This window comes from Glandiceps talaboti, chromosome 15, assembly GCF_964340395.1.
Source record: "Glandiceps talaboti chromosome 15, keGlaTala1.1, whole genome shotgun sequence".
Classification (NCBI taxonomy): Eukaryota; Metazoa; Hemichordata; class Enteropneusta; family Spengelidae; genus Glandiceps; species Glandiceps talaboti.
The window spans coordinates 18,861,239-18,882,677 of record NC_135563.1 but is presented as its reverse complement, the minus strand read 5'-3'; the positions used below and the strand labels follow the sequence as shown (position 1 = coordinate 18,882,677).

General features: G+C 35.4%; 2 protein-coding genes across 2 annotated transcripts; one reads left to right on the top strand and one right to left on the bottom strand.

The window, feature by feature from the left end:
• Positions 1-450: 450 nt before the first annotated feature.
• LOC144446292 (uncharacterized) lies at positions 451-10,224 on the bottom strand. Its single transcript, XM_078136040.1, has 3 exons — positions 10,013-10,224; positions 3,856-4,279; positions 451-1,903 (listed from the first exon to the last, which is right to left on the bottom strand). The coding sequence occupies exons 1-3, from the start codon at positions 10,067-10,069 to the stop codon at positions 678-680; spliced, it is 1,707 nt and encodes a 568-aa protein (XP_077992166.1). The 5' UTR covers positions 10,070-10,224; the 3' UTR covers positions 451-677.
• A 274-nt stretch (positions 10,225-10,498) lies between these two features.
• Positions 10,499-20,495, top strand: LOC144446486 (putative ATP-dependent RNA helicase DDX41). Its single transcript, XM_078136256.1, has 15 exons — positions 10,499-10,664; positions 11,588-11,674; positions 12,170-12,323; positions 13,277-13,412; positions 14,197-14,314; positions 14,715-14,806; positions 15,168-15,321; positions 15,664-15,800; positions 16,110-16,272; positions 16,674-16,877; positions 17,130-17,226; positions 17,585-17,734; positions 17,898-17,969; positions 19,189-19,299; positions 19,583-20,495. The coding sequence occupies exons 1-15, from the start codon at positions 10,608-10,610 to the stop codon at positions 19,717-19,719; spliced, it is 1,869 nt and encodes a 622-aa protein (XP_077992382.1). The 5' UTR covers positions 10,499-10,607; the 3' UTR covers positions 19,720-20,495.
• Positions 20,496-21,439: the final 944 nt, after the last annotated feature.

Sequence of the window (21,439 nt, the reverse complement as noted above, 5' to 3'; positions counted from 1 at the left end):
CAAGAAAACCTGCATCAATGAGATAATATTGATACACACCCATGTAAAAATAATGTATTCCACTGTTTACTGTGTATGGATAATGAGCAAAAGTATGAAATATTTCTTTCTGACTATGCTTCAGATTTTCCTAAATTTATATTTTCATAACTTTGCTGTATAAATGTCTTTAATCTTGTCTGATTACACAATACACAATGCACTTTCTTTACCTTTCTTTCGTGTATGTATGTGTGTATATGAATTACATGTAGATGTGTGTGAATATGGCAGATAAAGAATATTAAAGTGACAGAATAAACAGTGTCGGCCTAGAGACTATGTTGAAATTGATGGTTTATCTGAATATTTGAAATCAGACACTCATGGAATGAAATGTAGGCATATCATGATCTATTCAGCATTGTTACACAATTACATTCATGGTAGTTTTAAATGCAAATTTATCCAGTATGTGACTGCAATGTGGATGACATGGCTGTTTTTCCCATAATGTGGGTTGATGACCATATTACAAGAAGTTGTCTGGCAGTCAAGATAAGATGGAATCAAATTTCAGCTCCAATGACATGAAATGTAAACTATCAGTAAAATTAAGTTATCTTTATATCGCTGGGGTTGATTTTGAACTCTGGCCTCAATACACTGACCTTACTCTGTGTATATAGTCTGTCAAATTAGTTATTAACCTCATCATATGTTTTAAACTCTGAGTTGTGTGGTTTATTAGCTTTGACAGATGCATAGGCATATGGATTACCATCTGTGGGCACAGTAACTGGTGGAGTCTGCATGACCTTTGAATGTGTGAAGTATCCATCTTCATCTTGTTTTAAGTCAACAGGTTCAAGGGTACCCATTGCGTCTTGTCTGACAGTCTCATACTGATCCTCTTCATCTAATTGGTATTTTGACAGATTGTTTGAAACTGCCAGGGAATCATATGTTGATGCACCGCCCCCAGTTGTTTGGTTGGGTTGGGTTGCCGCCATTGGTTTTCTTTTCATTGGCTTAAGTTGGAGATGATCATATGCTTCACCTACAGGTGCAGCTACCAATGCGGGTGTTTTCGGTTGAAACATTGCTTCTTCATATGAATCCTCGGGCCCAGCTCTTTTAGGTACATCATAATCTTCTTGCTCTGGATTAAAAGTACTTTCAACATGTATATTGACATTACGACCTTGTTGCTTCCAAGCTTCCTGCCTATCTTTAGTTTCAGCATAGGTGATGTCTTTCTTGTCTTGGTCAGTATTCTTGACTTTCTTATCGACACTCCCCTTTGAAATACTGTTCAGTCTTGGTTTAGCTGGAACAGCTGGCTTCACTTTGACACCACTAGTATCGGAGCGAGTTCGTGTGACAACAAGCTTATCTCTAACTTGTTCTGCAACACTTAAAGGTCTTGAGGCACCCGGGGGCTGATCTGGAGCTGGTGCTGTACCAGGTGGTGGTATTGGTGGTAGACTACGCTGAGGAGGCTGCCGCTGAACTAAAACTGGTGATGATTGGGCACCTGTTGGCCGTTGTGGTGGGGGTGGTGTTGACTCCTTTGGTGGTGTAGTACCAAAAGGGGCGTCAAGGACTTCTCTAGGGTTTGGTGGTAGTCCTTTTAATTCTCTGACATAATTATCTACTGTGTAGAATATATCATTACCTTCCAAAGTGCTAAATTCAAAGACCCCTGGACCTGAATCACATCGTCTTCCTGCTTCAAAAGAAAACATACTGCGATCTCTACCATATCGTCGCAGGTACTTGTAAGGCCACACATACAGAGTCGTCAATGTAGTAGGATCCACCAGTGCAATATTAACTGAATCCAATATCAGGTCATACTCGCCACACAAGTTGAGTTCTACTGCCTTCTCTACTGGTTTAATTACTGTATGGAAAACAGTCTCTGAAAATGAAAGGAAAATACTGGAGTGAGATGAGATGTTCAAACCGATTCCCATCAATGTCAGTCTGGGTTGAGCATCTTTAAAGGGTAACACCACTCCAGGAAATAAATGTATTTTCATAATCTTGGGGTTCTGGAGAGTCATTGCATGATTTCACATCCCATATTTTGCATGATTGTGACGAAACACTAAAGTGACACTCTACTTCACCTTCATTGTCTAGCAGTGGTTCACTGTTGCCTCATAGGCATTAGTACATATTAGATGATGCATGACTTCCAAGTGCGTATTACCTTTGGATAAATAATAATGAATATTTGTTGTTCATCTGATACATATACATGTATATACATATCAGCTAGTACCATGGGCCAACACTGAACCACTACTTGAACAATGAAGGTGAAAAGAGAGTTTCAATATGGTGTTTCTTGTTTCGAAAAATGTATGTGATGTGAAAACATGAAATGACTCTCCAGAACCCAAAGTTTAAGAAAATACCTTTACTTCCTGGAATGGTGTTCCCCTTCAATCTTACTTTTACATGTAAAATTTCAAGAGCACAAAAAACAACTTGAAAATCAACTTCCAAATCATGCTTTGAAAAGTGATGCATAATATGCATTAAAAACAGAGCACTGGAAATACCATAGATAACACATTTAAATGTACTTAAAATTCTTTTCAGTGGAACACTTTTTACCATGGTTCATGTGTCAATTGATTGCTGGCATTGTGTAAAGTGAAGTAATCACACTTTGGTGGACAAAGAAGGTATGGGAAGGCATTCAAGTGTCACCAAGGGGTTTCACATAACATTATGATGTCTGTTTGTTGTCCTTGGTTTTAACACAGACAACTTTAACATACTTCCTTGTATTAATTCACTTTAATCACCTTCTCACAATATACACAAGGATTACCGTCCAACTGTGGTAATAAAAGAAGTGACCCATGGTCTGGTTGCTACATGTTATCTCATATATCAAATACATCATGTATACTATATTCAATATGATGTAATCATATACATGTAATATAAAGAATTAATAGTGTATGCAAAGACAGATGCACACACACACCACTCTGATGTTGGGTTCTTATATATAGCACTTTCCCACGCCGTGCTCAAAGCGCTTTACAATTATTACCCCTGGCTCGGATCAGAACGGCACAAAGACCCTTTAGTCTTCCTCAACTCCCCGGGAGCATACAAACCATTGCAGCCATTTTAGCGCATAGGATTAAAGCCTTCACATTGCAACCTACATCCTACCAGGTCCCCAATTATACAGCTGGGTTGACTGAGGCGCAGTCATAGTTCAAATCTTGCCCAAGGACTTTAGCCACTCAGAAACAAACAGCAGGCAGCGACAGGGCTCGAACTAGTCTTGCTGCTAGACGTTCGGACTTTCTCCTGATACAATAAGCGATGTTCGGTCATGTGTCATAATGTATTGGAAGAATATCCAAGGTCTAGCAGATAGACTAGGCTAGAACCTGCAACCTGTAGATTCCAAGCCGGTCACGCTAACCATTCACCCATCATGATGCCACACTCTAAATATAGTACCATAAACTGAAAGGTCATGCAGGTTGCAGACTGCACTGGTAAATACTGCATACGATTAAGTTATCAGTTCAATGAATGTTTACAGAAAATATCTTAATTACCACCTTATTAAATTGAGAATGAAATTATATTCATTCATAATTCATATTTGGAACAACAAAACATCTGGGCATGTATAGCCATATGATTCCCTGGAAGCTACATGTTTTTACTTTCATACCTTGTGTATGACATAATACCATTAGGATTGAAATTTTGGTGAGAAAAACAATGCCTGGCAGACCTACAAAAATAGCTATCCCATCACACAAGATATATAATTCTCACGGCTCCATTGATAACATTACACTAATGCAAGAAACTCCAAGTGTCACTTACTTTGAATTGAACTGTATGCAGTGTTTTCCTGACTGGAATACTTTTCCATTGGTGTAGGAATAGATTTGACAGGTTCTTGAACCAACAGCTCACTATTATTAGCATATTCAATTACCGATACATCCTTTTTAGAAGGCTTAGTACTTCCACTCGCAACATCTCTTAGAATTTTCACCCACTTGTCCATCTCCTCTTTGTTCTCTGCAGCAAAGCCATATGTCTTTGCATCTGTGGTTATTTCAAAGTAGAATTCTTTATTTTTATTCTTAACTACTGAAGTATTGGTACTCAAGTCAAAGTAAACTGTTTTCTTATTTGTTGATCCTTCCTTCTCAGCATTCTCTCTACTATCATACATGGATAATGCTGCTTTTCCATCATCTTCAGTTAGTGATAAAATACACCATTTCTTTTGCCAGGATCTCTGTCAAATAGAAATTAATAGGCTGTGATTAAAAACATATCAAATACAAACTTTGTCATATTCAATTATACATTTATTTTTAATGACAATATAATAAAATTGAAATCTGATCAAATTTCTCCATGTGAAAATGATAGCCGAAAGACTTGGGTACCTGACTAGATGATGCCGTTTGCCTGAATAGCCGGGCATTTTCTAACTCTATGGATCCAACATCACCTAATCAATGATCCACAATGCTCCTTTCCCATCTAAAACAACGGACGACTACCAAGGCACCTCTAAGTGTGCCAATCTAATTGTTTGGAGTTGTGGCCTTCAGCTCAGCCAATGAGATCCATACACAGGCATTTATTAATGCAGTACGTTCACACACATCCAAATGGCAGTAGTAGTGCGAAGTAACCAATGCCTTTCAATATGGTGGCAGTGGTGGGATTAATCCTTACCATTGATTCTGGGACTCGTGTCCTTTTACATTTCTTTCAGTATTTTAAACAACATTTTGAACTGCTGGGAGGGTCATGTTTTAGAGAAAGAAAGTTGAGGAAGTGCCACTTTTTAGCATGACGGAATTAAGGGAGAGTCACGTTTTACACAACAGCCCGAGCCTGACCCCCCACCCCCGTAATTTCTGAAGGTTCTCTTTGTCATGGTTATAATCGGGTTGTATGACGCACATTTTTAAATCATAATTACCAATGCTTTCAGATTCTCAATACAAGTGTGCTATGAGAGATACATGTAAGCAGAGCACAGGCTAAGATAATCACAAAGCCAACCACAAAATGATTGATTTCATGATGGCTCCATCGACATATCTGTGTGGGCTGAGAAGTTGCTATTTGAAATTGTAATCTAAATTTAGGTTCGATTATAATACCATTAACACCATTCTTAGACATGGTGTAAGTTAAGCAACCCAAATCAACTGCAAGCCTAGAGTCTAGACTGGTGATATTGCTAATCTGAAGTTTAACATGTTTGGACAGGCACCAACATATCAATATGAGGGCACACACACCCAAAGGAGATATATAGTCACATTGACATATGTATGGAGAAAGTAAATCCCTAACAATTTTGTCAATCATGTTCATCAAGCACACTGCACACTTTATCATGTTGTGACTGGAAAAATACATAGCAAGGTCTATCTGTCTTTTAGAATTCTTGGTACCTGCAATAGCATTTTACCTCATGCTACACTGAGGGTCAAAATAGAACAAGACAGTTGACTTATTCTCATGCCAAGCCTATAGTGCATGCGTACATGTAGCGCATGGAGCAGAAGTTATAGTGTCAACCAAGATTTCGAATAGTCACCGTTTTTAGGTCAAACCTAGTTGGTAGAATTTTCTTTCAGGTACTGAGAATTAAATGCAGACTCTATCATTTTGATTATAACAAGGAACAAACTTTTAATTCACTGTGCTAAAAAATCCACACTGACTTCTATTTTACCAACTAGGAAAACTTGTGTGGGTGCTACTGAAATATTATATCTTTTTAAAGGACATTTCCTTGAGATCCGTAAAATATTTCATTTCGTCGTGATTGAATAGTGTTAAAGTTAGTTCCTGCTAGTTGTGATTTAATATTAATCATTACATGTATTATGTGTTTCATTAATGACATCAGATAAAAAGACCCAGTGATACATCTATTTTGGTACCAAGCAACCAAGGCTACATCTTGGATGTATCTCACTAATAAATACATGGTTTATAGCCTAGGTAAAGAATGTTCAGTTCAGTTCAGGAATAAGGTTAGGATTATCCGTTCATAGTAAAAATTCACTTCACATGCATGATTGCGCGCCCAAGTTGTTAGGTTGTCCACCATGATTATGTAAATATTATGCTAATTTATAAATGGAACGCTCAACTCAGATCCCTAAACACTAGGGGGTGCTTCCGGGTTAGTACAGATGTCGGATTATATTTATGTGTTCGAATCCTCAGCTCAGAGAGTAGCATGCGTTCTGTATCATGTGTACATGTATAGAACAGAAAATGTGCACTGTACATTTTTTTGTACATGCTGATTATTATATCGCATATTATAGGTTACGTATGTGTATTTAAATAAAAAAATAATTTCAAAAGGTTTTTTAGGAATACGACAAATATAATTCACATCTGAAAACAGACTATGTACTATAATACATTGTACTACTGTACAGTAACCGACAGTGCTACAAGCATGTCATACACTGAATTCAGCACACACCCTATAGAACTCATTTCAGAGTCTATGAATTCCAGTAACATTGTACTGTTGTCATCCACAATCAATCTGTATAACAAGTTGTATTTGATACTGATTATGATACCATAGTACAGTAGAATAGGCTACCTATCTAGAATCATCTATCCATTTAGGTTGTCATCTACTATTGATCTGTATATCAAGTTGTCTTTGGCATTGATGCCATAGTACAGCTAATAATGTTTTCTTTCTAGTATGATCTACACAATTAGTACTACATATATCTATACCCAATATTACTATCTACCCCAATTAGTACTATCTATTCAATTAGTACTGTCTACCCCTATTAGTACTATCTATTCTATTAGTATGATCTACCCAATTAGTACTATCTACCTAATTAGTATGATCTACCCAATTAGTATGATCTACCCAATTAGTACTACAGGTATCTACCCAATTTGTACTACATGTATCTATACCCAATAGTACTATCTACCCAATTAGTATGATCTACCCAATTAGTACTACAGGTATCTACCCAATTTGTACTACATGTATCTATACCCAATAGTACTATCTACCCAATTAGTATGATCTACCCAATTAGTACTACAGGTATCTACCCAATTTGTACTACATGTATCTATACCCAATAGTACTATCTACCCAATTAGTATGATCTACCCAATTAGTACTACAGGTATCTACCCAATTTGTACTACATGTATCTATACCCAATAGTACTATCTACCCAATTAGTATGATCTACCCAATATAATAGTACGATCTATCCAATTAGTATGATCTATCCAATTAGTATGATCTACCCAATTAGTACTACAGGTATCTACCCAATTTGTACTACATGTATCTATACCCAACAGTACTATCTACCCAATTAGTATATCGACCTAATTAGTAATACAGTACATGTATCTAGTAATACATGTATCTACCCAATTAGTAATACATGCCTCACTTAATACAGTCTACCCAATGACACCAAGACTTACATGTATGTGTGAGGTGCTGCTAATATTCAGAGTTTGTAGTCAGTAATGGAAATAATACACATGAAAAAGTTCACAAACTTTCTTTAACAACTTTAAAACTTTCCTATACTGCATACCACACTCATTCTTTCAAAGATTTACATTTGTTGACATTAAAACTCAGGTCAAGCATTTTATTTTCATAGTCTGTCGCCTCACTGCTGAGAATTAGGCATATTTCTAACAGAAATATTCAAAACTCAAATCCTTTAAGTGGCAAAGTATGTAACTGGAGACTATTTTGGCAGCGTCAATGTAAAACAATACATTACATGTTAATATGTGCCTTGGAAGGATATAATATTATTATTCAGTCACATTACTTTGTACATAATTATACACACACTCTGGTATAAAATTCCCTAAAACTAACACTGTATAATTGTGTTTATCAATTATAACCAGTATGGTGTTATTTAATGTAAGTCACAACTCAAGCTATTAAACTATATGTCATGCCATGGTGACTCTATGGTAAATCATTCTTCCTGGTTCAAAGTGCATAACAGTCATATTATGTACAGACTTATCTCTGACCTATTCAAATACACAGAGAAGTCACTTCCAAGAAGGAAACTAAACTGAGCTCTTTACAGCATCTTTGTACACCCACTGAATATTCTTAGTAGTATTCCAAATAATATGTATTTGGTAAAAAATGCATAAAATTGTGCTAAATTTCCATGATCTTGAATACCATTGAACACAAAGCAGTGATTGTATTGCATTATTGATATACAATGTACATCCCCTTATCTACTTCATTACATAACGTAGTTGTCATATACACTTGCATTAAAAAAAACTACTGAAACTATTTGTCTGGAAATCCCTAGTCTAGTTCTTATACAGTATCACTACCATTTACACCTCCACTCACGGTTTAGTTAGAGACCACGTTGGTGTCCACACTAGGAAATCCCATTTCTTGACAAAAAGGGACGATATTGATATTGTTATCGTTATGGAATCAGATGAAACGGAAATCAGAAAAAAAATATATGAAATTGTGGAAAATTAGGAAAGGTTAAAAGTGGAAGTGTGCATGTATGTTATAGATGACATTTTTAAATTTCTTTGTAAGTAATTTATAGCTGACACATGGTAAAGTCTATCACCCTGTGTCTGTACCACTAACTGAGTTCACAAGGTTATCACATGTCACATACTATGGTGACAATATACAATGTATTACATAAAAATTTCACAATAAATCATATTTGATAGACAACACTGAAAAGGGTTTTTGCAATAGTTTGGGAAATTCAGTACCAGTGGTATGAAAGTAGGTAAAATTTCAATGCATACCATACACCATGATTTTGATGGGATCGAACCCTATAAAATACCTGTGGCACTGGAGTAGATTTTGCCAACTTATTGCCCTTGACAAAAACATGGGACATATATTTACAAGATGTTAAAGTCAAACTTAAAAGTGTTTCCTATATGAATAACTGGATGGTGGAAATTGGGAAGGAGATTGAATTTGAATAACAATACAAAACATTGTAAAGGTAAGTTTATTATTTTCAGCAATAATCTCTGTATGATGGTCTGGAGAGAACTGAGACTGATACTCTGAGTTGCTAATTCTGTTGACAATATACACAATGGTGAAACTGATACTTTTATAAATCTAATAAGCAACATTTAACATTTTAAAATCAATACTTTTATCTAAAAAAAAAATTTAAATAGTGACAAACACTAACAGCCTTTCATTATACTTTGTTTAAAATCTGGAATGAATTCAACTTTCAGGTACAAGCTGCATGAGCAAAGGAGCAGCTAATAGAAAATGTAATATCACCCTGTGTCTGCACCACTAACTGAGTTCACAAGGTTATCACATGTCACATACTATAGTGACAATATACAATGTGTTACATAAAAATTTCACAATAAATCATATGTGACAGACAACACTGAAAAGGGTTTTTGCAATGGTTTAAAATCTGGAATGAATTCAACTTTCAGGTACCGTACAAGCTGCATGAGCAAAGGAGCAGCTAATAGAAAATGTAATAGTTATTTCTATTTTGAAACTGCCTTTTGTATTGGTACAGTACACTAGTGCACTTTATAGCGAAAGTCACACTATTGTGAATTAAAGGCTGTGGTGCATTATGAAGAAACCGATTTACTTGCAGTCAAAAATGTGCCTGGAACTTCATACCATTACCACTGAGCTGGAACTAATAGCTGATAGTGCTTATCATGTCTGCATATTTCCTCATCTTGTTATGAGAGGGGTATAAAACCAAAGACTATCTAAGAACTGCAAACGACATTCAATATTTCAACAATCTGAGGGTTAGTGCGTTGCACGATTTGAAATCTTTCTAATCAAGACAAATCTCACCTGCAAGACTCTATCTAGAACCCGGAAGTATCAATCCAATCAATACATGCAATGCGGAAGTAGAGTTGTAATTTCATTGTATATCAAATTATCGCTTACCATGAGAGATTTGTGCTGTTTAAAAAGATACCCGTCCATCAACGTTTCTTCGCCCATGGTGGTATTCTATGTTTTTGGGTCTAGCTTAGAGTTGTCGTCTTCTTGAACGATTCACATTGCACACACCGCGACCCAAATCTTTCGCTGATCGGTGTACGTCAGTACGTACCTTGAGCTTGAGCGTGAGCAGGGTGCTTTCTCGCGTCTATTGAACTCCCGTTCCCGTCTGTAATGATATAATGAGAATCTATTTACAGTCCAATGTTCAATAGTGTTTTCTTTTACATGTTCCAAGTAAATTCGAATTATTGATATATAAGAAATAGTGTAGTAAAATATCAAACCATTTAGAAGGATTTTTCAAGTATTTGAAGATTCTTATTATTGATTAGACTGTTTTATATTTAATTTGAAATTCGACAACTAGGACTGCAAATGTAGGTATAACCTTTAACCCCCAGATGAGTCGTGACTCGCGTATCGCATCTAATACGGAAGAAGACGTGGTGTTTACGTTTGAAAGGTTTGATCATTAGCTCTGGTCATTAGTCCAACGGAAGTTATAGTCGCTCTACGAAGACCATCCCATGTAACGATGAGTTCGGACACGAAAAAGAGAAGTAAACATATCGACGGAGATAAGCCAAGCAAAGTAAGAATGTCTATTGCAATTTACATGTACACGGTCCTGCTTGCATACGGAGTAATCCGGGACTCGATTCTGACAATTGTCCCTCCTGTTTAGAGTCAAGTCAGTAATATAGACTCGTGCACCGTCTGTAATCAGCACTACGTAATTGTAAATACGAAACATTTGTTTATGTGCAAATTATGATTCATTTTTGCTATTTGTAACCGTTTGTAAAATCAACACAGTAAAAGTCACAGCTGTATATCAGTAATACATCCACGGTACGCATACTAGTACATGTATGTAGATCCATTGAAACGAAACAAAAGCAACCTCTTTTGGATTCATCCCACAGAATTCAAGTTTTACAATAATAAAAAAATATGAAACGTTTAACCAGTCTGAAAAGTTTATATATAATGATTTATACATGTACAGTGGGAAGACTCAGTGTAGGTATTTTATGTTGTTCATACCATTTTAACATTGGCCTATGGCCATATATGTACCCATACCAATACAGTTCTTACAAATGTATTTACCAAAACCTGTAAAATTGTTAAGACCATTTACTTGTCAAAAATTAATTGCAATGGCAAAGTTAGAGAGGATGCTCTTAGGTTGAAAGTTATTCTTGATAAAATTGATGATTTGTGCATATGTATAACTTAAGGCAAAGCAATGGATTGTTCAACTTACTAAAACATAGTCCTGCTTGCAGATAGTGCACAGGTCTAGATTACTGACATGACCCTCAACACCAAAGGGATGACTTCTCTATATGCAAGCAGGACTAAAACAATATAAAGACACAAAAAACTGTGTTTGAAAGTATTCTTATTTGAAGTTAACAGTTGTATCATAGCCCATACATAACAGTCATGTAACTGCACCCAAGACCTGCTAATATGAATTATTTCACATCTTCAAATTTGTTATTTCAGTATGCTAGACAAGATGACAGCAACAGTGATTCTGATGATGATGACTATGTCCCATATGTACCACTGAAACAAAGAAAACAACATGAGGTAAGGGAGATGCATTAAGTTTATGATAGTTTCAGTGTTCAGAGAGTGTTCACAAGACAGTAAGTACCACCACTTAATATAGACTAAAGCTATGCAAAGACAAGTTTCCCAAACAAGACTGGAAACAAAAGAGATATATTCTATCTCACTCTTAGATATTGAAAGAAATAATTGAGCAGATGTGCCAGTCCTCTTGTATATTTCTGAATGAAAGAACAGCTCTTTTTAAAATTTCTTTCAAGGTTCTCTACACATATTATAGTCAATGCTAAAAGTAAATGTGGTAGATTTTTATAAAGGATTTCCATCAGTTGTTATGGTGACCCCACTACTTTTACTTTTGTAAACTTTCACACACCAACGGACTCAGCCTCATGGTTAGTATCCCATGACAGCATATCATATTTTTTGTTATTATTGAATAAAGCAACTTACATTACAATTATGACATAGTATTACTTATTTACTATAACAAGTATAATTATTATCATACAGGTGGAAAAAGCAAAGAAATTTCTGAACAGAAAATTAATGGTACAAACAAAGCAGAAGAAAAACATTGAGAAAGAAGAAATAGAGGAAGTTGAAGGACCACGACCAAATGTTAGTTTGTTAGATCAACATTCAGAGTTGAAAAAGAAAGCTGAAGGTATGTACAATGAGTAACACTGAAGTAAAGCACTTTCTATATGTGCTACACTCATTTATAGTATTCATATCAAGTATAAAGTATACTGTTTCAGTTGGTTTATTTACAATCCCAGCATGTGGCCTTTCTAATGTGGTCAATTAGCAAATGAAACTATACCTTTATACTTGATATGAATGCAATAACGATTGTGGTACATACAGAAAACACTTATGTTATGGGTTGTAAGAAGTATGTAACATTTATGTGTCAATAGATTGAGATTTGTCTATGGTGGATCTTTGAAGTGAACAGTCTGCTCTCTAGAGTCTAGCAACATAACATTGGAATGACTCATGAGAACATATATGGTTACACATTACTAGAAATCATGTGTTGTAATCAGAAATTTTTGAAACTACACCATCTTGAGTGGTGCATTGTGGAAAATGTTATATCATGGTTATGGAATCCATTGAAAAATATGAATCGAATACTGTTGTTAGCAATCATGCTGTCACATCGATTGTCACAACTAATCTAATTTTAGATTACTCTTGGTTACCTGGAACCGTGCAGGAGTTGGGCTTTTCTATGTCATGGTGGTTCTGAAACGTCATTTCTCTAGAAACAAAATCTTGATATATTTATCACAAATCTAGTGATCTTGTAGAATAGAACAGATTTTGTTTCCAAGGTATTGTCAAGCAAATTCAGGGCCTGTAGATTTTTCCCAAATCACATTGCACACCTATTTCATTGCATCAGTTTTCACATATAGAAATAGACTTGCTCATGTCTCTGGCCACTTTTCATTCTTTATTTGAATAAAAATGTTATTTTTAAAAAAAAAAAAAAAACACAACTGTGTTTTGTTTGTGTGAAATGATAACCTGGCTGAGTGATTGCAAAACAGTGGGTATAAACCTTGGGAGACTACTACTAATATGCTCATATTCACTCTTTATATACAGTCAGCAAAGAAACCAAGAAAGATAAACAACTCCAAGAAGAAGACAAGATCTTACAAAGTATCCAAGAACAAAAAGCTTTGATGACAGTGAAAGAACTTGCCAAAGGTATCACATATACAGAATCTATCAGAACGGGGTAAGTCTGAGATTTTTGTCATTGTAGAGCCAATACACTCACTAGGTTCTTCACCAATTCATTATAACAAAGCATTCTCACAAGCCAGACCTCATATTTCTGCTGAAACACCTCTTGGTGATGTGTCTTGAGCGGTGCTGTAAAAGAAGCTGTGGTTTACGATAATGTACAAAGTGGATCCTATTCTACGTTTTATAAAAATGATAAATGGTCATTTTGTTGTAAACATTGATAACTCTCTTCCAAGAAAATTCTGTTTACTATATTTCATCTGGAATTCCTATGAACATGTTTGTATGATGTTAATATGATTTTGCGAGCAAATTGTAGGACCATATTTAAGAGATGTTTTGAATAGCACATTAGTGTGTGTGTGGGGGGGGGGGGGGCTATGTCTTTGAGCATAGAATAATTGTTTTCATTTGTAACTAGTGCCAAGAGACTAAATTTTGACACGCTATTGAGTCATGTACAGTACATTATTGTAAACAGTTGTTAAAAGACTGTTAAACTACAGCAACTACAAATTTCATTTCTTTTTCTCCTCCACAGAATTGATGACACTTTGCCTTTTCATGTTTACACTATCTGACAATCACTTACAATTATGGTACATTAATCACTCACATACTTTTTCTAGAGATAAGAAAGTGTATTCAAAGTCATACTAACCAAATTTATTGTGTCAGCAATGTCCCAAATTTTTGAATGATTGATGTGTGTGTAAGAGATTGTGGCTCAGTTGTGTGTGCAGATGATTTATGTTATTCATATTCTTCTTTAGATGGAGACCTCCAAGGTATATTTTAGAAATGTCTGAAGGAAGGCACGAAAGAGTACGAAAAAGATGGCATATTATAACAGAGGGAGAAGATCCTCCTCCACCAATCAAAACTTTCAAGGTGAGAATATTTGCATATATTACAGATGTCTGTAAAACTATAAGTCATAATGTGGCATTGCCTTGTGATGTCAAAGGGGAACACTTGACTAACAAATATATAAGTCTGGTCGCCATCTTTGATTGTCCCATAATACCTTGCAGTGTCAAAGGTCAGTGAATGCAAAGTTTGAGCTCTGCCTGATATATTGCTGTCTGAGAGTAATACTCTTCTGTATTATTGTAAAATTTCTATTTTAATGTACATTCCAAAAATTTGAATTTGATACAAATATATTATCCATGGTATCTGTGTTATGTGAGAGTTGAGATCAACTCCATCTTAATCTGCACACATGGACAAATTTTGCTTTAAAAAAAGATGAAACTATAACTCTGCTATAATTTATTTTTCTGTACAGGAAATGAAATTTCCTCGAGGAGTGATAAATGGTTTAAAGAAAAAGGGCATAACACATCCAACTCCAATACAGATCCAAGGTATCCCGGCAATGTAAGTGTATAAATCTCAGTCAAAGACATGGAAGAATCTACCATACAAAGGCCACTTTATTAAATTGTAATTTAGTTATATTTGTCATACATACATGTGAGCACATGATCACTATGTGTCTCTGTATGTCTGTGTGTGTCTGTGTCTGTCTCTGTCTGTGTCTGTATGTGTATGTGTGTGTGTGTCTGTGTCAAGTCATCCATCCATAGAACACAAAAGTCAATTCACCTAGTTGTAATTCAAATTATTAAAAACTATGAGAGACTCGGCGTAAAGTAGTAATCATTAAAAGCCATATGATATTCTTACACACAAAGTCTACATCAATCATAATAACTGAATCTCACTTTCTGTTTTACAGCTTAGCAGGTCGTGACATGATTGGCATAGCATTCACTGGTTCAGGTAAAACTCTGGTGTTTGTATTACCTGTTGTTATGTTTTCTTTGGAACAAGAGAAAAGACTGCCATTTGTCAGACAGGAAGGACCATATGGACTTATTATTGGCCCATCAGTAAGTCATTACTACATTCCAGCATAACATGTTCTCTCCTAGACTGTAATATATGTCGTCATATACATAGACTGTAATGTACGTCATCATATACATAGTCTCGTTCAGCCCAAATTAGTCTTGTCTTTACTGGCTGGTACACATAGCACAACATGTTGTATCTTACAGACTAGTTCTTCCTTGTATATATCATAGCCATAATATATTTATTCATTCATTTAGTTGGTTTTGATTTCACTGTTTTCTAGCATAACAAAATATGTTTTTGAGTTTTCTTGAAATAACGGTGAGAACTTCAACGCATCACTACTAAATGTCTTTATCATTTCCTTGTATTTTTAGAGAGAATTGGCCCGTCAAACCCATGAAGTCATACTTCATTTTTCAAAGTGTTTAGAAGCTGAGGGACAGCCACCACTTAGAACAATGCTGTGTATTGGTGGTGTTTCTGTTAAAGAACAGGTTGAAATGATGAAAAGGTATGTACCTTTGTTTTCTTTCTGATGTTTTAATATGATAGTTCAAAAAAAGTCTAGTAATGTGTACTAAAAAGTATGAAGTTCCCATGTCAATACCACCAGAATTGCACTTGATTGGCCAATCATCTAAGAGCAACACAACCACAATTTCTGTAAACTTGTAAAAGTACCATCTATCATACCTTTCTGAACTTCTAACAACTAATCATAGAATCAAACTCACTTCCCTGTAAAGTGTCTATATCATTCAATATACATTTGATATATAAGATATACAATATATTTAACTTCTTTTTTTCCATTTTTCAGAGGAGTCCATATTGTAGTTGCTACACCAGGACGACTGATGGATATGTTAAACAAGAAATGTTTTACATTAGATGTATGTCGGATTATGTGTTTAGATGAAGCTGATAGGATGATTGATATGGGATTTGAAGAAGACATTAGAACTATTTTGACTTATTTCAAGGTAGGTTGAAAGCTCTCAACTTCACACAAGGACACCACAGAAACTGTTTTACCCAACCTACTAATGATAACAATTTTGCATGGCATAGTGCCATTTGCATTAACATATTCTCTAACTTGTACTGCTATAAAGCCAGACTCTGTTGTTTTCCATGAGTCCCAAAACAAACTACAGTAAATAACATATATTTGACCAAGTAGGCTTCATCTTCTCCCTGATTTTTATTCATTCTATTTCAAAGAAGGGCACTTTATGACTTTCAAATGATAGTAAACATTTGTTTTAAATATTCCACATAATGAAACACTCTCACTGCTATAAAAACAACACTTATACAAGAAAGAGTCAGTGAGAAACAAAATATTGTTATTTTCAACTACACTGAATTTTTCACCTTTCAGGGGCAACGTCAAACTCTGCTCTTCAGTGCTACTATGCCTAAAAAGATTCAGAACTTTGCCAGGAGTGCATTGGTAAAACCTGTGACAGTGAACGTCGGCAGAGCTGGGGCAGCCAGTTTAGATGTCATCCAAGAAGTAGAGTATGTCAAACAAGAAGCCAAGATGGTCTATCTTCTAGAGTGCCTACAGAAAACTTCTCCACCAGTAAGTGAAAACTTTCTATGAATTGACAAACATATAAGTAATTATTAAATATTATTTACAATTGTTGGAACTACTTTTCATTCGTGATATCAGGTACACTGTAATTACTGTAGGCTCTAATGCATACATGAGTTAGTATTAAATATGTAATTGAGTGGTTGCCAAACATATTGTGACTCATTGGAAATTTCTGCTCAGATCTTTGTAACCTTGGAAACACTGATAATATCGTGAACATTGTTTACTTCACAGGTATTGATATTTGCTGAGAAGAAGTCTGATGTGGATGATATTCATGAATATTTACTGTTAAAAGGTGTCGAAGCTGTGGCAGTCCATGGTGGCAAAGGTAAGAAAACGTTTATGTCTGTACGAGTTTGATTTAAAACAGAAAGATCCAAACACTGCTAACATTTCAACCTAAGCCATTGTGAATTGTAAGATGATATATCAAAGTAAGGGTGTATGTAAACTTTAAATGGGTTTCTATTGTCATCAATGATTTTGTAAAATTTGAATTATTCATTACACACTGTACAATTTTGAGATGAGAATTTAAGGCACAAAGACTGCAAGTCTCACACAAATAGTTCAAATCAACAAGATGGCTGATCACATAATATTGACCAGAATTTCAATGGTGTTGGCATAGATGAGCTTGGTATGTTGAAACTATCGTGCTAAGTATATCTTCATTGATATTTCAGACCAAGAAGAAAGAACCCGTGCAATAGATCAGTTTAGGAAAGGTGTAAAGGATGTGTTAGTAGCTACAGACGTTGCATCCAAAGGACTTGACTTCCCGGATATACAGCATGTTATTAACTATGATATGCCTGAAGATATTGAAAACTATGGTAGGTCCAAAATAAAGTTCTTGCCTATATAGTAGTAAGTAGATACTGATGTGTACTCCATGATTGATGGATGCACGTTCCTACTAACACAATGGCAAGTCTTCTACACTGTCTGTTAAACTCTCATGTATAGATAGACTTACATCTTCTCTTTTGTTCACAGTACATAGGATTGGACGTACCGGACGATGTGGTAAAACTGGCATTGCTACGACATTTATCAACAAAGCTTGTGGTATGTTTCTCATTCGATTCTTTTATTTTGCCATTGAACATAACTTGCCAGTGTACAGTATACAATTGTTAAATCATTGAAAGTATTCTCTTTCCAAGTATTACTGTTAGCATGCTCCATTTTTCATCTGTAGCTCTATTATGTAAATGTAGTGTTATTGCTAAGGGTTAAAGGTCATCTCAGTAGATGGCCTGGGACTGAGGGCAAATCTGGGTTAAATTTACAGTGTTCCAAGTACAGCTTACCATGAATTACTAGTTCTGTTCTGATAAAACACATAGAGAAATCTAGTACATTTTACTCATACAAAATCTTTGGTGCTGGACCTCCAATTTGGCACATTTCATGTGCATGCTTGCTATCAGTATCTGTATATTGTTTGTGTACAACTGCCGACATCAGACTGTGGACAAATGGAACCTATCACAAACAGGGAAAGTAAACAACTGAATTGGATTAACAACACTTGGCACAGCCTGTTGGAAGTGTAGAGACTTGTATTACATTCCATCATTTGATATGAACAGTTTCATGGCCAATGTACATAACAGTTCACATTCACAAACAAAAGTCCAGTTCCCCTGGCAATTCATGTACACATAAAGAGGCCATAAAAGTGTTCTTATCAAACCGTGGTGTGTAAATACATGTCTGTTCTGTTCCAACATGCTGAGCCAAGTGTTACTAATCCAATTCATTTATTTACTTTCCTTGTTTATGACAGGTTCCGTTTGTCCACGGTCTGATGTCGACAGTTGTAATTCATAACAAAAAAAGTTGTGAGATGTAAAACATTGTGCCTCCTAACTGAAACTCTGTCGTCTTTCTGATTGGTAGTAAGTTTTAGAAAACCAAACATTGAAGAAGCAATCTATTCTGTTCAATACTTCACAAACTGTAGAACCATAAATATATGTGAATTAATATTTATGTATGCTGAATTACTAAAATTGTAACACAAGAACAGTTCAAAGTTTTTTATCATTGAGCTTTTGATCTGTCTTTGTCGAATATGCTCATCAGGATGACAAATTTCATAGTTACAACACAGACCTACAATCAGCTGATCATACCATCACATCAGCTGTAACTATGGACTTTGTCATACTAATAAAGATCATCAACCAAGCTAGATCAAAAGCTCAATTCTTAAAACATGAACTGCTTGATCTTCCAAGCTGATAAACATTTTTGGTCATTTATGTGTGTTTTGCTTCAGATGAGTCTGTATTACTTGATTTGAAGCACCTACTTCTAGAAGCATCACAGAAAGTACCACCAGTATTACAAGCATTACAAGGTGATAATGAAGAGTATCTCACATTGGGCGGTAAGTATTACAATTGTACATGCAAAAAATGTGATATAGCAAGCTTACACACTGTACTTGAGAGAATCTATTGATGTCCATGGACTCGGGATTAATTTACTACTCAAAAGTCAATAAATTCTTGAAAATAAATACCAAATTTTCAGTCAGCTGATAAACCCCTTAAATGTACTGACAAATCATACAAACGTTTAATGTCATTCTTATAAAGGAATGCTAGCATGACTGTTTATATTGTGGAAATTTTACACTTACAAATAATTTTTGTCATTCTTAATTACAGAGGAGCGTGGCTGTTCATTTTGTGGAGGTCTTGGTCATCGTATTACTGAATGTCCAAAGTTGGAAGCAATGCAAACCAAGCAAGCCAGCAACATTGGACGCAAAGACTACCTTGCCAGTGGTGCTGCAGACTGGTAGATAACATGTCAAGAGACAACATCACAAAGAAATACATGACACAGTTAATTTATAATGTGTTCACTGCCATGTACTTTAGAAATAACTTACTACTGTCTGTCTGTCAGTAAAGGATGTTACAGTACTCAAAATATTAGAAGACATGGAATGACCATGTAAAATATGAATCACTTCTTTTGAGAATCTATGATGTGTATATATTTCTCCTTGTGTTTTCAAACATCACAAATATAAACCCCACGTCTGTGCAGTTATATGGGGGAGAAAACAGGTTGTGCATCAATGGGACTGTGTGTTAGCCAGAGAATTCTTTATTCCAGAAAACTAAGATGCTAAGATTATGTATGTTCATGTTATTTCAGAGACTGTCAAACTATAAAGCGAAAGTGTTATTTTTAGAGACTTTATACTGCATGCAGTGCAAGGAAGCAGAATAGATAACTGTCAGAGATAGTCTGTAATGTATACAGTGACAGACCACCAGTGTGCCCTCTAATGATAGCCAAATTTTGTTGTTGTGTGTCAAAATATGAAAAACTGGGATTTCTTGTGAGTCACCACATAGTAAGAGATAGGGGAACTTCAATTTTTTTCAGTCACTCGAAATTATGCACATCAGTGGGACGTCAAATTGGCTTAGAGGGCACACTGCAGAGCGCCCTCACACATCAGTCAACCTCTTAGAACTGGCCAGTGAGGCCACTGTGACACAGTTTATGTATCTTACAGTCTTAGTCATACTGAATTACTACATACTTTCCACCAATGAATTATAACCATCACTGTATGTATATATTTTTATAAATTTAAAAAAATAATAAACTTCCTTCAATTTTTTTGAGTGACTTCAATGGTCGGACAAAAGTTAATTGTATTGGGTAATATCTGAGGTAATATGTGTTGTCTTTTTACAAACATTTTCCTTTGCTCTGTGTTACTTTCAAAACTCTCAGGGTGAAATTAAATAGCAAGGCTCGTAACTTAATTGGGACAATGGAATGGAAATACCAGCAGTATACAATGTCTTCTTGCAATCGTATGACAAGTCTATGTCATTGTCCTGTATACAATAATAGCTGAGGAAGGCCAAGTGATTCAGCTAAAATGTGCTAGGAAAACTATCTATGCTGTGAGTTAGGAACTCCCACAAAGTATTATTCGAGAATAAGACATTCTTGCAAACCAGAGCTTATTTTTCTTCTGTGATGCATCATAAAATCTCTTGACAGTGCATCTTGAACGGTTGTTGTAAAAGAGGCTGTGGTTTTACGACAATGGAGCAAAGGAACAACATTTCTTATGGTATCAATAGTATACCAGATATATTTCTTTTGAAACATAACTCCTTATTTGAGAACAGTGCCCCGGATGGTGAAAAGAACACATGACACAGTAACAGCAATTAGCCCTTGGATATGCACTCTCAGCAGCTACAGTTATGTTTTTGTTTGTGTTTTACTAGACTGATGCAGGAATGAAGACATGAAATTCATCTTGATTATGTAAAATGGACTATTGGTACTTGTAAAAACTTACATGTATATACAAAAGTACATGTATATACAAAAGAACTACATGTACAACAATGAAAATTGCATTTTGTTTCAAAACACCGTCCATCATCATCACATCATTGGAATCCTTTGTCGTTATTGGCAACGACTAACTTAGGTGGTCGAAATTAAAACCCTACAAAGTTAGTGGGTTTTGACCTGTGACC

Excerpts from the sequence above, each read along its gene's own strand:
- LOC144446292 (XM_078136040.1), bottom strand. The coding sequence starts at position 10,069 with ATGGGCGAAGAAACGTTGATGGACGGGTATCTTTTTAAACAGCACAAA. Across the intron at positions 4,280-10,012 it reads AACAGCACAAATCTCTCATG|AGATCCTGGCAAAAGAAATG; the intron begins GTAAGCGATAAT and ends TCTATTTGACAG. Across the intron at positions 1,904-3,855 it reads TGCATACAGTTCAATTCAAA|AGACTGTTTTCCATACAGTA; the intron begins GTAAGTGACACT and ends TTTCATTTTCAG.
- LOC144446486 (XM_078136256.1), top strand. The coding sequence starts at position 10,608 with ATGAGTTCGGACACGAAAAAGAGAAGTAAACATATCGACGGAGATAAG. Across the intron at positions 16,878-17,129 it reads TACAGAAAACTTCTCCACCA|GTATTGATATTTGCTGAGAA; the intron begins GTAAGTGAAAAC and ends TTTACTTCACAG. Across the intron at positions 17,227-17,584 it reads GGCAGTCCATGGTGGCAAAG|ACCAAGAAGAAAGAACCCGT; the intron begins GTAAGAAAACGT and ends TTGATATTTCAG.